The following is a 17,192-nucleotide window of genomic DNA, read 5'->3' on the forward strand; positions in this document are numbered from 1 at the left end:
ATAATTTAGAGCACAACTGTAAATATGATGTGAAAGAAAAATGTGTATAATGCGCAACCTAAAGTCGCATAACTATGCGACTATTAATAATTGGTGTAATATAATTAAACTGTGAACCACAGTGTTTAAAAAATCTGGTCACCTTAAGATAGACCCCCCCCCCTCCCGATGATTGCGTTCAGGTGTTTTCAGTGAATGGTAATGATAATACTACATCATACAAAGAGATTTTAGACAATTGTGCTCTTCCACCCTTGTGGTAACAGTTTGAAGGTCATTTTTTATTCCAGCTGAATAAAAGAAAGGTTTGATGGGTTGGTTGTGGAAGAACTTGAGTGTCCTACACAGAGCCGTGACCTCAACTCCACTGAACATATTTGGAATAAATTGGAAGGATAATTTTTAAGCCAGGTCTTCTCATTCAACATCAGTTCCTGGCCTCACAAATGAGCACAGACACTCCAAAATCTTGTGGAAAGTCTTTCCAGAAGAGTGGAGAATGTGTTATCGCCACAAAGGAAGAGAAGCTCCAGGTTAATACCCATGGTTTGGGAATGGGATGCCCAATACTTTCATACAGATGTGATAGTCAAGTGGCCACACACTTTTGGCATATAGTGTATAAGAAACCAGAAATTTTGGGGAGGCTCTATCCTTTTAGGATGGCAGGCATACTTCTGTGGCCAACTGGACTGGTTTACAGCAGAGATTCTCTGTCACGTGCCTTTGTTGGAGGCCAAGTTAACGATTGGGCTTCCCTTGCAACTTTGGACCGAGCACCCCTGAATGTGATGACAGAGGAACAAGGCTCAAAGAAGCACAGGTGCTGGTAGCTTGGTAGTAGGAGATTGCCAAGGCAGAGATGTAGTCAAGGTCATACACGGCGAGGCAGTGCTGTGGTCAGGAAGCAGGCTGAGGTCAGTACCAGAGAAGCAGACAGAGCAAGGGCCAGTAGCAGGCTGAGGTCAGTACCAAGGAAGCAAGCAGAGAATAATCAGAGGCAAGCCAAGGTCGGCATCCAAAATCCACAGAGCAAGGTCAGGAATGAGACAGGTCAGCAACAAAAGACCAGTTCAAAAAAGCATGAACACAGATCATGGGAAAGCTGAAAAACATCCAGCGATTAGCACACACCTCCTTTAAAGCGGTGTTCCGCCCCCAATTTTTTTTTATATTAGGACACTTACCTGTCCTGGAGTCCCTTGATGTTTCCATCACCAGTCGGGTGCTGCCGCCGCCATTGCGGGGAAGGGTACCTGGCAGTGTAGCCTTTCGGCTTCACGGCGGGAACCCTTATGCGCATGCGTGAGGCACCGCTCCTGTCTTCTACTAGCCCTTTGACCGGGGGAGGGAGGAGGAGGAGGGAGCCCCAGCCATGACATCAATATCCGCGGCTGAGACTCCCGGAAGTGGGAAAGGATAGCTGTTAAAGCGGGGGTTCACCCAAAATAAATTTTTTAACATGACATTCAGCCGAGTTGTCATAATGACAATCGCCTGTTTTTTTTTATTTCAGTGCCGTACATACCGTATTTTCACCGCCGCTTCCGGCTATGTAATGTGCGGGACTGGGCGTTCCTAATTCATTGACATCCTTCCGACAGCACGTCACGAGTTGCGCGTCACAAGTTGCCGAAAGAAGCCGGACTGCGAGTCGGCTCTTTACGGCGCCTGCGCACCGACGTTCCACTTCTTTCGGCAACTCGGCTGAATGTCATGTTAAAAAATGTTTTTGGGGGTGAACCTCCGCTTTAAAGACAGGTATCCTGCCCCCCCCTCCCCCTCTAAAGGTGCCATTTGTGGCACCGGAGGGGGGGGGGGAATCAGAGAAGCGGAAGTTCCACTTTAGAGTGGAACTCCGCTTTAAACAGGCTGCTTGGCGCCAATAGGTGGCAAACGGTGGCAATTTTTTTTTTGGGGGGGGGGCGGCAAACGAAGCACTTACCCTATCTATGGCGGGCATCACTTCACCCGGGCAACAGGCGGTGGGCATCACGGATGGCTTCCCCTTCTTTCCTCCGCAGGCATCACGGCAGCTTTCGGCTCCTCCTTCCCCCTCTGTGGCCAATCAGGATGCTTCTGCTTTTGGCTAATCGTGAAACAGGTCTTAGACCTGCTTTCTGATCGTCTGGGAGGAGAATCACTGTGAAAATAGTAAATAATAATTCGCTATTGTCACACAACTGGGTGGGCTCGGTTCACAGTGCCCTGCGACCCGAGCCCACCCTTTTTTGAAGGCTATTAGAGCCTCTGGCTCTAATCACGTGCTTAGAAAAAACACCCCCTTCATTGGAATTCATGCATCCGGACAGATGTATGGGTGGGGGGGTGGCCTGTCCATTAAGGGTGTTCGGGGGCCTACCCCCCATCCCTGCGTCCGGCCCCCATGCAGGCCTGGTGCCAATGCATGTGGACGTGTGCTCTGATGCACACTGGAGCACACAGATGCGCCGACGTGTCAGTGAATATGGGATGCTAGCCCGCCCTCGTCTGTGTGCTGGTACTTGTGCACGAGCATTGGCTGCATGGGAATGAGCACTAGCCGTATTCGTTTCCTGACATTCGATCTGGAATAGAGCCATTGATCCAGCTCACAAACATTTCTATGGATTTAACTGACTTCTTTGCCAATGCAGGTGCCCTTCTAGCCTGTTCACAGTGCTGGGTCAAGGTCCTTTAGCACACAAGGCAAAAAGGAACACGTGCACTCCTTTCCACCCATGAGTAGTGAACTATTTTAGAAGGATAAGTCACAGGCCCAGCCCTTTTTGCACTCCACTGAACTCGCGCTGAAGCACCCAAGATGGCCACCTCTTCTGCCTACCCTGTATGCAGGCCCGGATTTACTACCTTTGCCGTCCCAAGGCCAGGTCCTTCAATGCCGCCCCCGCCTGCGCAGTACAGGGGGGACATTATTCGCCAGAGGACTTTTTCAGCAGGACACTGAGAAGCGGGGGGGGGGGGGGGGGGGGTTGGTGTTGCTGCCCAAAATAACATTGAGCATTGGGGGGTGCTGCTGCCGAAAATGACAAAATGACATTGAGAACTGGGAGGGGGGTTGCTGCTGCCAAGAACTATCTCACCTCCTCTTCCCTCTGTTTTCTCTTTCGTTCATAGACGGACACAGCCTTCATTGACCTTAGGGTTATGCTTCTTCCTACCAGGAGATTTAGGCAGAATTCTACAGCACTTAAGGTGTTAAAAACTTTCCTTAATGCCGCTCCTCCCAGGGGGCGTGGCTCCCCAGGCATAACCCACACCCTGCTTTAGCAGCCTCAGTTTGTTTTCTGCCTAACGACAGGAGGTCAAGGCTATCTCTGGAGTTCCTGGACTCTGGAGTTTTTTTCTGGCGATTTTTTTCTCGCTTTTTTTATTTTGTTCCTGCATTTTTGAATCCTGCGATTCTTCTATCAACAGCCGACTGGGTGACAGGCTGGGTCCTCGACCCTTGTAGTCCCCCCATGTTCGGCCTTCGAGCGTGTGCCGGCCCTCAGCTCAGCTTTGGGACGTCCACGACAGGCCCCATTGCTCCAGGGGCGGCCGGGGAACTTTGGTTCTAGGGCACATATATGACCGGTCTCTATGGCTTTGTCACAGTGTGTCTGGCCGACAGCCATGCCGTTTACGGACGTTGGTTCTGTCTGGGATACCTCCAGCCGGGTAGTCGCAGGACAGGTAAGTAGTGGCCCCTTACTCAGGTAAGTGGTCTGGCTGGTGGTTTCCCTGGGGAGGTCGACTGAGGGTCCGCCCTGCTTTCCTCTCCCTCCTTCCCCTGACTGGGTAGTGGCTGTGAAGGGGGGCCTCCTGGGTTTTCTTTGTTACCACCGGGGCCCGTGTGTTGTTAGGGGGACTGTGTTGTTACTCTGGGGGGTGCTGCTGTGTGCTGCTGTGTTCTATGAGGTAATTTTTACCTCAGACAGCGGCCGTCTTGGAAATCTCCTTGGTAACGCTGTGATTCTTTTCTGAGGTAACAGACAAAGCAGTCAGTGCTGCTGTGTTCTATGAGGTAATTTTTACCTCAGACAGCGGCCGTCTTGGAAATCTCCTTGGTAACGCTGTGATTCTTTTCTGAGGTAACAGACAAAGCAGTCAGTGCTGCTGTGTTCTATGAGGTAATTTTTACCTCAGATGGTGGCCATCTTGGAAATCTCCTTGGTAACAATGTGATTCTTCCCTGAGATGACTCGGCACAGCCTCTGGTCAGTTTTAGTGCTGTTACAGTTTTAGTGCTGTGAATCTTCCATGAGGTGAATACACATCACAGTCAGCACATCAGAGCACACCTGAGGTTTTTCAGCTCCCTCTGCAGCTGGGTGGGGTGGTAAATACCGGGGGCCCCCATGCTCTGCAATAGCAGCAAGGAGGTGACCAGTGTTTTTTTTTTTGTCCTGCCTTGCAGGGTGGGTGACTCAGCGCTGACACTATGGAACTCAAGCTATGCCTGAGTTAACCCTTAACGCCCCTCCCCCTGCCACATCTGTTATGTTGGCTGTCCTGGGTTTCTTGCCAGGTTTGAAGCAGCTAGTGCCCGGATGGGGGGTAAAAAAGCGCCCCCTCCCTGAAGCCTGCTTCTGGGGATGACACAGAATCGCTGTTTTTTTCTGGTTCTGTTATGTCAGAGGCTGCGGGTTTTAACCCTTATGGATAGTGAGGATGACTCTGCTGCAGTCAGTTGCTGGCAAGAATTTGTTGGAGCTCTTGTTTCTGCGGTGCGTGAGGCTCTAAAAATTGAGGATGTGGCGGAGACACCTCCGTGTCAGTACCAGCAGACTACCACGCATCGCTGAAGTGTTTCCTTGTGTTCCTTATTTGGACTATATGTTATACAAGGAATGGGATGCACCGCAAAAAACTTTGCAACCCGTTACCCCCTTGAGGGGGGCTTTAAAAAAAAAAAAAAGTAGGTCTCTCCTCCGCCAGTGGACCCCCCTGTGTCCAGACTGCGCAAGGCCACCACATTGCCTGTGGAAGGGGCTCCTGCATTTCAGGATCCCGCTGATAGGAGAGTGGAGGCCGTGGCCCGCTCCCTATTCACGGTGGTGGGTTCGGCGGTGAGGCCGGCTCTGGCCGGGGCCCTGGCAGGCCCCGACTAAAAGGGCGAAGCTCCTGCTGCAGGAGCTGGAAGAAGGACCTCTAAGGTGGCCTTGGTAATGGCCGTTAAGGGTGAACGGTCCTTTTGGGTCTTCCCTGACTGGCATCATTGAGGATGCCACAGGTGGTAAGCGCATGCTGTTCCCACGGTTTGGGAAGGGCTAGGGACCTCGCCCTGTGCAAGGACCCTCCTTGCCTACCTCCGAGCGTTTTTTCGCTCGCCCTGTGCGGTGGGGGTAGGTCTACATGGTGCTTGAATCCCCGCTGCGGGGTAGCAGCGCACCGGATACCGCATGCCTAACAAGTCTGCGGACATACCTGCTTCCGCCTGAAGGTCTGCTCCCGCCCGTGTCTCGGGTGGGAGACTGGCTTCGCATTGCGAAGTGTTTTCCTTGGGGTACAAGATTGAGTTTCTCTCTTGTCTGCCAAACAGGTTTTTTCCCTCCGGCTTCTGGCCTCCTCCGGTTCGCCGGTTGACTCCGTCAGGGGCTGTCCAGGATCTTCTGGTCAGGGGAGTGATTGTGCCAGTTCCCTCGTTGGAACGGTCTCGGGGTTTTACTCCATTCTGTTTGTGTCCCCATGGAGGATGGGGCCCGGTCGATCCTGGGCCTCAAGTCCCTCGTTTTGTTTTGTCAGGTTTTTCTGGCATCCTTGGATGTCATGAACGTGTACCTGCATATCCTCAAACCACCAGAGATTCGGTGCTTTGCGGTCGGGGGGGGGACCATTTTCAATGGTGTCCTTCCCATTCGGCGGGTTTTCGCCAAGGTGCTCGTACCGATACTGGCCCGGCTGTGACAGCGGGGGTTTGTTATCATGGGATGTCTGGACGACATTCTCCAACGAGCTTCTTCGAGCTCTGCATTGGTGGAGCCGTGTCTATCACGTGTCAGGCTCTCCGAGTGTTCGGCTGGTTTCTGGATTGTCCTGAAATCAGGGTTGATTCCGTCTCAGGGATACCTGAGACTGGTCCTGGATTCCTCCGGGGCGGGAGTGTTTTTCTCCTAGCGGAAAAACTTCAGACTCTGCTATCTGCTGTGCAGCAGTTGCCGACCCAGAAGCGGTCATCTCTGCGATTCTGCAGGAAGGTTCTGGGTCAGTTGGTAGCCTCTTTCGAGGCGGTTCCGTATGCCCAATTCCACGCCAGGGTACTACGGAGGGAACTGCTGTCACGATGGGACTAGCTTCCGTCATCTCTGGATTACCAGATTCAGTTGAGTCATCTGATCATGTCTCCCCTGGTATGGTGGCTGGCGTTTCCGGTGCTTCGGGCCGGAAAGTCATTTTTCTGCAGGCCACTGGACAGTGGTCACGACGGATGCCAGCCTCTCCGGTTGGGGAGGGGCGCTTGGGGCACCCAGTCAGCCCAGGGGCACTGGACTCAGGTGGAGTCCTGCCTACTGATCAACGTTCTGGAGCTCCGAGCAATCAAGCTTTGCCTTACCAGGTGGTCCCTGGATCTACAGGGCCGACCGGTCAGGATCCTGTCCGATAACACCACGTCCGTGGCGTAGGTTGATCATCAGGGAGGCACACGGAGTTCTGTTGCAGCGACGGGGGTCGCGCGCATCCTTTCGGTGGGCCGAAGGGTCCGTTCCGGCTCTATCGGCCGGGTACATTCCGGGAATACGGAATTGGCTAGCCGACTACCTAAGTCGCACTGCACTGGGCCAAGGAGAGTGGTCTCTCCACCCGCAGGTGTTTCGGGGTCTGTGCCGAAAGTGGGGCACTCCGGACGTGGACCTTCTAGCGTCCCGTCTCTATCGGTAGGTGCCACGGTTCGTGGCCAGGTTTAAGGACCCGTGGGCGGACGCGTCAGGCGCGTTGTTGGCTCCTTGGGGTCGCTGTCGCCTACTTTACACCTTCCCTCCTCGGAAGCTTCTTCCTCGCCTGCTGCGCAGGGTAGAAGCTGTAGGGATTCTATCGGTCCTGATTGCCCCAGATTGGCCGCGTCGCTTCTGGTACGCGGACCAGGTGCGTCTGCTGGCAGACGCCCCCTAGCATCTTCCCCTGGGAATTGATTTTCTGTTACAGGGTCCAATCTTCCACCCTGTTTCACAGCCACCGGCCTTAGCGGCGTGGCTGTTGAGAGCCAGGGGCTTAAGGACCGAGGCCTATTGGGCTCGGTGGTCTCTACCGTGCTGCCTGCACGGAGGTCTACCTCACGTAGGTTTTTTCCTCATACATGGAAGGCCTACTTCTCTGTGTGTGGGGAGATGAACTGGCACTCTCGTACATGCGTTGTGTACAGGATTCTGCTGTCTTTGCAGCAGGGAGTGGTTCAGGCTCTCGCCTTACGTACGGTTAGGAGCCAGATTTCTGCTCTGGCTGTTTTTTACTTGCAGCGACCCTTGGCATAGCACTCCTGGGTGCGTGCGTTGGGTCAGGGGGTCTGGCAGGTGGCCCCTCCGGTGCGCCCTCCATTACCCCCATGGGACTTGAATTTAGTCCTTTCAGTGCTTCGGGATGCTCCCTTTGAGGACATTCGGGAGGTTTTTTGTTTTATTGTCACAAAAGGTGATTTTATTTCTGGTAGCAATTACCTCTATCAGACGGGTGTCTGTCTGTTCTGGCGGCCTTGTCTTGCAAGGCTCCCTGCTTGGTCATCCGTAAGGATGAGGTGGTGCTGCGGCCGCAGCCGTTTTTCTCCCTAAGGTCGTTTCGGCTTTTCACTTGGATGTGGACATTGTTCTTCCATCCTTGTGTCCTCAGCCGAAGAACCCGAAGGAGGCCACTTTACATTCTTTGGATGTGGTTCGGGCCCTTCGAGTTTACTTGTCGGCGACAGCTCCGTTCCGGATGTCGGACTCGCTGTTCGTGTCTGTGTCCGGTCCCAGTAAGGGCCTGGCAGTTTCGTCGGCCACCATTTCCAGGTGGATCCGACGGATTGTGCTTCAGGCCTATGCCCTGAAGGGCGGGCGCCCCCCTTTCGGGTCATGGCGCATTCGACCAGGGCGATCGGGGCCTCTTGGGCTTTCCGACACCAAGCCTCTGTGTTACTGGTGTGTAGGGCTGCGACCTGGTCGTCGGTCCACGCTTTTTCAAAGTTTTATATGGTGGATGTGAGTGCATCTTCGGATGCCTCCATTGGCCGCAGGGTGTTACAGGCGGCAGTATAAGGTTGGAGTTCCTCCGTTGAGTAACTCCGGTTTTTGTTTGGGGTGTAACCTGTTTTTGCTGTGTTATTTTTCCCACCCCTCGAATTTTTTTGACACTGCTTGGGGACGTCCCTAAGGTCAATGAAGGCTGTGTCCGTCTATGAACGAAAGAGAAAAAAGGATTTTTGTACTCACCGTAAAATCCATTTCTCTGAGTTCATAGACGGACACAGCACCCACCCCTCCTTTGTTTGTACTGCTTGTTACGAACTGAGGCTGCTAAAGCAGGGTGTGGGTTATGCCTGGGGGAGCCACACCCCCTGGGAGGAGCGGCATTAAGGAAAGTTTTTAACACCTTAAGTGCTGTAGAATTCTGCCTAAATCTCCTGGTAGGAAGAAGCATAACCCTAAGGTCAATGAAGGCTGTGTCCGTCTATGAACTCAGAGAAATGGATTTTACGGTGAGTACAAAAATCCTTTTTTTTCTCCTCTCACCATCCGCATGACAGGGGGGAACTCCCGATATGAAAGTTAAAGTGTCCTCCCCTCTCAGCCACAGTGCCGCCCCTGCACCCACTGCCGCCCCGAGGCCTGGCCTTGTTGGCCTTGTCTGGAATCCGGCCCTGGCTGTATGGCTATTTGGGTGCCAATTCTGTAAACACAATCGTGGAAGTAGTAATCCCTATAACGTTACTTCATCTCTCCCTAAATTGTGTCCACGCAGGCAGAGATTGTGGGTATAGATGCCGACATCCAGCGGGAGTACGCCCGCCAGCGGGAGCACCTGGAGCGCAGCTTGAGCACATTACAGAAGAAGCTTGCGAAAGACACAGAGATCCATCGAGTGGACAATGTGCGCATCATGCAGGTAAAGTGGCCACCATCATCACTGTGGATTGTAAATGCTCCTCACACAGAAAAATTTATTAAATGGACACTTTTATCCACTACAGGAAAACGTCACACTCATTAAGGAAATTAATGAATTACGTCGGGAGCTAAAAGTCAGTCGTACGAAGGTGCATGACCTGGAGGTCGCTCTCAGGCTGGACCGGAAAAATCGAATGAGCAGCCTTACAAATTCCAAAGGTAGTGCCCCTTTCTTTTATATGATATGATAATAATGGACAAGCATGGTCAGGCCACAGGTAATGGAGGCAGCTGACATGGTGCAAACCACCTCCTCTGCTTCAGACAACATCATCCACTGAGCAGTTAGGTGGTGTATCTCTATCAGTACTAAGCAGTGGCGGCTGGTGCTCAACATTTTTGGGGGGGCGCAAAGAAAAAAAAATTGCAGTCTCACTGTGCCCAAACGCAGCCACTGTTACATGCCATCAAACGCAGCCACTGTGCCATCAATTTGCACCACTGTGCCATGCCATTAAACGCAGTCACTGTGCTATGCCATCAAATGCAGCCACTGTGCCATCAACTTGCACCACTGTGCCATGCCATCAAATGCAGCCACTGTGCCATCAATTTGCACCACTGTGCCATGCCATCAAATGCAGCCACTGTGCCATCAATTTGCACCACTGTGCCATGCCATCAAATGCAGCCACTGTGCCATCAATTTGCACCACTGTGCCATGCCATTAAACGCAGTCACTGTGCTATGCCATCAAATGCAGTTACTGTGCCATCAATTCGCACCACTGTGCCATGCCATTAAACGCAGTCACTGTGCCATGCCATCAAATGCAGTCACTGTGCCATCAATTTGCACCACTGTGCCATGCCATTAAACGCAGTCACTGTGCCATCCATTGTCACCACTGTGCCATGCCATTAAACGCAGCCACTGTGCCATACATTGTCACCACTGTGCCATGCCATTAAACGCAGCCACTGTGCCATCCATTGTCACCACTGTGCCATCCATTGTCACCACTGTGCCATGCCATTAAACGCAGCCACTGTGCCATCCATTGTCACCACTGTGCCATACATTGTCACCACTGTGCCATGCCATTAAACGCAGCCACTGTGCCCTTTAATGGTCGCCGCTGTGCCAATTGTCCCCACTGTGCCCTGTAAATTGCTTTCTTCCCCCCCCCGCCCGGCACTTACCTTTTACTGTTTTTAGGCATCCACGTCCCACGATGTCTTCTCCCGCCCTCGATGACTGACAGGCGTCTCAGCCAATCAGGTTACCGGTAGCCAGAACCGGCCAACCTGATTGGCTGAGACGCCTGTCATCTTATTCAAGGGGCGTACAGTCTGTGCGCTCCGTGAATAAGCTTCCGGGACCCAAGGGCTGTATTGGGAAAGCCTATCAGAGCTGTTGGCTCTGATAGGCACTTCCGTACAGCCAACCAGCTGGCGTTATTCAGATGGCCGGACATTGAGCGCCGACCATCTGAATAACAGCGGCAGCGGCGAAAATAACATAGATTGGTGCAATGCATGAATCTATGTTATTTCACTCAGTGGCGGTGAGAGCCAGAGGGGGCGGCGCTCCAGCGCCCTCTATGGACGAACCGCCACTGGTACTAAGTAATTGGGTAGAAGCTGAGAGGCTGCATTGAGATCTGTGCTTGTAGAGCAGGAGTGCCCAACCTTTTGAAGAATGAGGGCCACTTAAGCAACTTGGTAACCAGTCGAGGGCCACAATGAGAGAATCGGGCGGATGACAGGTCACGGCTACTCAATAGGCTCTCCGATCCGCCCAGAGGAAAGGGGGCGATTTCCCTTGTGTTTTTTCGGATTGGAGGTAGGTGAACAAACATCTGTCGCTCTATAGAGGTGAATTGAGGGTCCCATTTGGTCAGGCTGATCGTGTGAAAGGGGCCTAAGACTGCTTTCACACTGATGTGCTGCAGTTTATCCACACCGCGGGTGCAGCGTAGTGCACCTGTGTCTATCCTGCTGAAATTTGCCATAGACTCCACCTTTGCCAAATGCCGGCGCTGTAGAGGAAACATCAGCTTATGGGGCTCTGCTCCGCAGCCGATTTCTTCCTCTACCACCAGCTTCATTCACAACACTGATGCTGTGGTATGTCGGGTCGGCAACCTGCGATCTGGGCTTGCCAACCCACTATTCCAGAGCAGGAGGTTGTGGGCCACATCAGAGGGCTCCGCGGACCACATGTGGCCCCCGGGCCACTGGTTGGCCACCCCTGTTGTAGAGGTTGACCAATATTTGATCCAACATCTCCTATTACAAGGGGTCCTAGAAAAGTGATAGGCTGAAAAGGGACAATTGCATATCAAGTTCCATCTTAAAACAAACCTATTGCTTTTCCCTGAACTGAAGTTCCTCTGTGTTTTCTTTCTGCCGGGGTGGTTGGCAGTCCATGTCCTATTCTTTCTATAGTAGCATCGGGGGCCTTATACTCAGGGCTGTCTTTTCCATTGGGCACGCTGGGCAGTTGCCCGGGGGCCCCACTTGCCTGGGGGGCCCCCATCGGCTGCCAAGCGACCCCAGTAAAAAATGGTGGAGAGCGGCGGGTCAGAACTGTAGAACTGTATCGTGTCTACAGTCTCTGAGGAAGAGTCTGGAGAGGAGTCAAGAGTGGGAGCGCCGCCAGGATGGGGGTCACGGGAGAAGTCAGACATGAGGAGACAGTAGGATAAAACCAGAGCAGCCAAGCTGGAGCCATCTGACTGAACCTTGCATGGTGCACCTGAGAGGAGGTCAGTGATAGCACCGCCAGGCCAGTCTAAGGGGCGGGTGGTTGCTGATGTAAGGGGGGAGTGAATACAAAAATATTAGTGACCCCCCTTACCTTAGTGTATTTACTCTACGGAAGGTGGTCTTTGGTCACCAGAGTGCCCCACACATCAGAGTTCCTGGTGTTCCCCTTTACATCAGAGTCTGCAGTATTCCCCCTTACAGTGCAAGGACCCTGATGTAAGTGGGAACTCTGATGTAAAGAGAAAGCAGTGAACTCTGATATAAGGTGGTCTCTGGTCAACAGAGCCCCACTCCACATCAGAGTTCCCCCTTACATCATGATCTGCAGCGTTCCCCTTTACATAAGAGTCACTGTAAGGGGGAATCCTGCAGACTCTGATGTAAGAGGAAACTCTGAGCAGGCTGGGTTATAGTAACCTAACCTTCATGTCAATGAAGAAATTAGTAAAACTGTAATTTTAGGTACTTTTTTTGCAGTGTCAGTAAAAAAAATGTGGCTCTGCCAGTAAATTTCATGATTTTTGTCAGTAAATTCTCGTGCACGATTGTGTAGACAGGGCCCCAGTGCACTGTATTGCCCGGGGGCCTATAATGCTCTTAAGATGCCACTGCTTATACTTTTACTTTCCTTCCTGCAGTGATGGTAGACAGACTTTTTACTTCGCTTCCCGTGACAATGGTGGATCTCCCTGCAGCAGTGGTGCACTGTCCTCTTCCTTTTCTTCCTGCACTGGTGGTGCACCTTCCTCTTGTTTTTCTTCCTCCTGTGGTGGTGCATGGTCCTTTCCTTTCATTCCAGCGACAGTGAGTGGTCCTTTCCTTTCATTCCAGCGACAGTGAGTGGTCCTTTCCTTTCATTCCAGCGACAGTGAGTGGTCCTTTCCTTTCATTCCAGCGACAGTGAGTGGTCCTTTCCTTTCATTCCAGCGACAGTGAGTGGTCCTTTCCTTTCATTCCAGCGACAGTGAGTGGTCCTTTCCTTTCATTCCAGCGACAGTGAGTGGTCCTTTCCTTTCATTCCAGCGACAGTGAGTGGTCCTTTCCTTTCATTCCAGCGACAGTGAGTGGTCCTTTCCTTTCATTCCAGCGACAGTGAGTGGTCCTTTCCTTTCATTCCAGCGACAGTGAGTGGTCCTTTCCTTTCATTCCAGCGACAGTGAGTGGTCCTTTCCTTTCATTCCAGCGACAGTGAGTGGTCCTTTTCTTTCATTTCTGCAGCGGTTGTTCACAGTCCTTTTCTATTCATTCCTGTAGTAGTTCTGGAGGGTCCCTTTCCTTTTACTCCTGCAGCGGTGGTGCACAGTCCTTTTCCTTTCATTCCTGCAGTGGTTGTGCAGGGTTCTTTTCCTTTAACTCCTGCAGACGTGGTACATGGTCCTTTTCCTTTCATTCCTGCAGCGGTGGTGCATGGTCCTTTTCCTTTCATTCCTGCAGACGTCTTGAATGTTCCTTTTCCTTTAGTTCCTGCAGACGTGGTGCATGGTCCTTTTCCTTTCGTTCCTGCAGCGGTGGTGCATGGTCCTTTTCCTTTCATTCCTGCAGACGTCTTGAATGTTCCTTTTCCTTTAGTTCCTGCAGACGTGGTACATGGTTCTTTTCCTTTCATTCCTGCAGCGGTGGTGCATGGTCCTTTTCCTTTCATTCCTGCAGACGTGGTGCATGGTCCTTTTCCTTTCGTTCCTGCAGCGGTGGTGCATGGTCCTTTTCCTTTCGTTCCTGCAGACGTGGTACATGGCCCTTTTCCTTTCATTCCTGCAGACGTGGTGCATGGTCCTTTTCCTTTCGTTCCTGCAGCGGTGGTGCATGGTCCTTTTCCTTTCATTCCTGCAGACGTCTTGAATGTTCCTTTTCCTTTAGTTCCTGCAGACGTGGTACATGGTCCTTTTCCTTTCATTCCTGCAGCGGTGGTGCATGGTCCTTTTCCTTTCATTCCTGCAGACGTGGTGCATGGTCCTTTTCCTTTCGTTCCTGCAGCGGTGGTGCATGGTCCTTTTCCTTTCGTTCCTGCAGACGTGGTACATGGCCCTTTTCCTTTCATTCCTGCAGACGTGGTACATGGTCCTTTTCCTTTCATTCCTGCAGCGGTGGTGCATGGTCCTTTTCCTTTCATTCCTGCAGACGTGGTGCATGGTCCTTTTCCTTTCATTCCTGCAGACGTGGTACATGGTCCTTTTCCTTTTCGTTCCTGCAGACGTGGTGCATGGTCCTTTTCCTTTCGTTTCTGCAGTGGTGGTGCATGGTCCTTTTCCTTTCGTTCCTGCAGACGTGGTGCATGGTCCTTTTCCTTTCATTCCTGCAGACATGGTACATGGCCCTTTTCCTTTCATTCCTGCAGACGTGGTGCATGGTCCTTTTCCTTTCATTACTGCAGACGTGGTACATGGTCCTTTTCCTTTCGTTCCTGCAGCGGTGGTGCATGGTCCTTTTCCTTTCGTTCCTGCAGCGGTGGTGCATGGTCCTTTCCTTTCGTTCCTGCAGCGGTGGTGCATGGTCCTTTTCCTTTCGTTCCTGCAGACGTGGTGCATGGTCCTTTTCCTTTCGTTCCTGCAGACGTGGTGCATGGTCCTTTTCCTTTCGTTCCTGCAGACGTGGTACATGGTTCTTTTCCTTTAACTCCTGCAGACGTGGTACATGGTCCTTTTCCTTTCATTCCTGCAGCGGTGGTGCATGGTCCTTTTCCTTTCGTTCCTGCAGCGGTGGTGCATGGTCCTTTTCCTTTCGTTCCTGCAGACGTGGTACATGGTCCTTTTCCTTTCGTTCCTGCAGCGGTGGTGCATGGTCCTATTCCTTTCGTTCCTGCAGACGTGGTGCATGGTCCTTTTCCTTTCGTTCCTGCAGACGTGGTACATGGTTCTTTTCCTTTAACTCCTGCAGACGTGGTACATGGTCCTTTTCCTTTCATTCCTGCAGCGGTGGTGCATGGTCCTTTTCCTTTCATTCCTGCAGACGTGGTGCATGGTCCTTTTCCTTTCATTCCTGCAGACGTGGTACATGGTCCTTTTCCTTTTCGTTCCTGCAGACGTGGTGCATGGTCCTTTTCCTTTCGTTTCTGCAGTGGTGGTGCATGGTCCTTTTCCTTTCGTTCCTGCAGACGTGGTGCATGGTCCTTTTCCTTTCATTCCTGCAGACATGGTACATGGCCCTTTTCCTTTCATTCCTGCAGACGTGGTGCATGGTCCTTTTCCTTTCATTCCTGCAGACGTGGTACATGGTCCTTTTCCTTTTCGTTCCTGCAGACGTGGTGCATGGTCCTTTTCCTTTCGTTCCTGCAGCGGTGGTGCATGGTCCTTTTCCTTTCGTTCCTGCAGACGTGGTGCATGGTCCTTTTCCTTTCGTTCCTGCAGACGTGGTACATGGTTCTTTTCCTTTAACTCCTGCAGACGTGGTGCATGGTCCTTTTCCTTTCGTTCCTGCAGACGTGGTACATGGTTCTTTTCCTTTAACTCCTGCAGACGTGGTGCATGGTCCTTTTCCTTTCGTTCCTGCAGACGTGGTGCATGGTCCTTTTCTTTTATTTCCTGCAGCGGTGGTGCATGGTCCTTTTCCTTTCATTCCTGCAGCAGGAGTGGTTGATTATTTTTCATTCCTCCTTGTGGTAGCGGTGGGTGGTCCTTATGCTTATTCCTGCAGCTGGTGTGGGTGGTCTTTTCCTTTTATTGTTGTGGCAATGGTGTGCAGTTCCTAATGATGCATAGAACAGAACTCATGTAGTGATACGGTGGTTGTGCTCTTCATCGTTCTCCTGTGAGCCGGGGGGGATAGTCCTTGACTCACTGGCCCAGATTCAAGAAGCACTTGATTACGCAGCGCAAGTGCTTACTTGCTCCGGTGTAACGAGTGCTCCTGATTCAGGAACCTCGTTACACCGACTGCAGGCTAAAATCTGCGCGGCATAAGGCTCTTAGCCAGATTTTAGGCTGCATTCTTGCGGGGGCCGCTAGGGGGCGCTCCCATTATGTATCAGCGTGTAGTATGCAAATTGCATACTACCACTGATTCACAAGCTTGCGCGGGCCCCGCGCAAGCCAGGTACAGAGTTTCCGTACGGCTACTTTTAGCGCAAGGCTGCCCCTTCTAATAGTAGGGGCAGCCAATGCTAAAGTATAGCCGGCCTTCCCGCGCCGTGAAATTTGAATTTCACGGCGTTTGCGTAAGTGAAACGTGAATGGCGCTGGACGCCATTCACGTTCACTTAGAAGCAAATGACGTCCTTGCGACGTCATTTGCCGCAATGCACGTCGGGAAAGTTTCCCGACGGAGCATGCGCTGTACGCTCGGCGCGAGAGCGTGCCTAATTTAAATGATTCCCGCCCCCGGCGGGATCATTTAACTTGCGCGCGCTTAAGCCGGGCAAATTTGCCGGCGCGCCCTCGCAATTCACGGAGCTACCGCTCCGTGAATGGAGGGCAGCGCAAAATATTTGCGGGGCGCAGGGCAAAATCGTTGCCCTGCTCCCCCGCAAATATCGCGCAATTCTACTTGAATCTGGGCCACTGGGTTTACAGGTATTTGGTTGAATTACGCCGGGCATTATTCAACTCAGAAGACAGAAGGACTGGAGGAGGATGAACAGTACAGCACTGGTGCGTGAAAATGGTGAGTACTGCTTTGGGACCTAATTTTACTTTAAAGCTGAGCTCCAGGATGGCTAAAACTCCTGCTTTGGAGAGGGACTGCACTTACACTGCGACTGTTAAATAGGAATTAAACCCAAAAGCAAACATTTATTATATTATAGTTTACCAATTCTTAGATGTGACGGCAGCATTAGTGTTATTTTTAGGCTTACTTTTCTTTATTTTCATCTGATGATTTGGCCAGGAAGTTTGTTGTTTTTCAAAAGAACAGAGAACCAGAAATGTCTATAGAATTTAATATACTGTGTCTTCCCACTTAGCGACGTCCGTTGGCGACCACCATTCTGCGGGGGTCCTACGACTGAACGTGGAGGAGGAGACGGCGAGAATTATCGAGATGCAAAAACTGGAGATCAAGCGTTTGCGAGATTTAATCCAATCACACGATCTCACTGCGGGGATCCGACCCCCATCAGTGGGCAGATTACCGTCACTGACAGCCTCCTGAGGTCAGGAAGACGTTTCCAAATTGTTCACTTAATAAAATAATACACAACGTATTTCCATGTGTCTCTGGATTTCTTAGTGTGTGTGTGTGTATACATAAAAATACAATATAAATATATATATATACATTGGGGCAAAAAAGTATTTAGTCCCCACCAATTGTGCAAGTTCTCCCCCCACTTATAAAGATGGGAGGGGCCTGTAATTGTCATCATAGGTAGACCTCAACTATGAAAGACAAAATGTGGAAACAAATCCAGCCAATCACATTGTCCGA

At 51.6% G+C, this 17,192-nt stretch overlaps 1 protein-coding gene across 1 annotated transcript in view; it reads left to right on the top strand.

Annotated features, from left to right (window-relative positions):
- The window catches only part of CFAP57 (cilia and flagella associated protein 57), a 90,605-nt gene extending 73,637 nt beyond the window's left edge, over positions 1-16,968 (top strand). The window contains exons 21-23 of the mRNA XM_040360866.1: positions 8,914-9,057; positions 9,143-9,278; positions 16,729-16,968. Of these exons, the coding sequence (XP_040216800.1) occupies positions 8,914-9,057; positions 9,143-9,278; positions 16,729-16,916 (468 nt within the window). The 3' untranslated portion in view covers positions 16,917-16,968. The remainder of the gene's footprint in view (positions 1-8,913; positions 9,058-9,142; positions 9,279-16,728) is intronic.
- The last annotated feature ends 224 nt before the right edge of the window (positions 16,969-17,192 follow it).

Source organism: Rana temporaria, chromosome 7, assembly GCF_905171775.1.
Source record: "Rana temporaria chromosome 7, aRanTem1.1, whole genome shotgun sequence".
Classification (NCBI taxonomy): domain Eukaryota; kingdom Metazoa; phylum Chordata; class Amphibia; order Anura; family Ranidae; genus Rana; species Rana temporaria.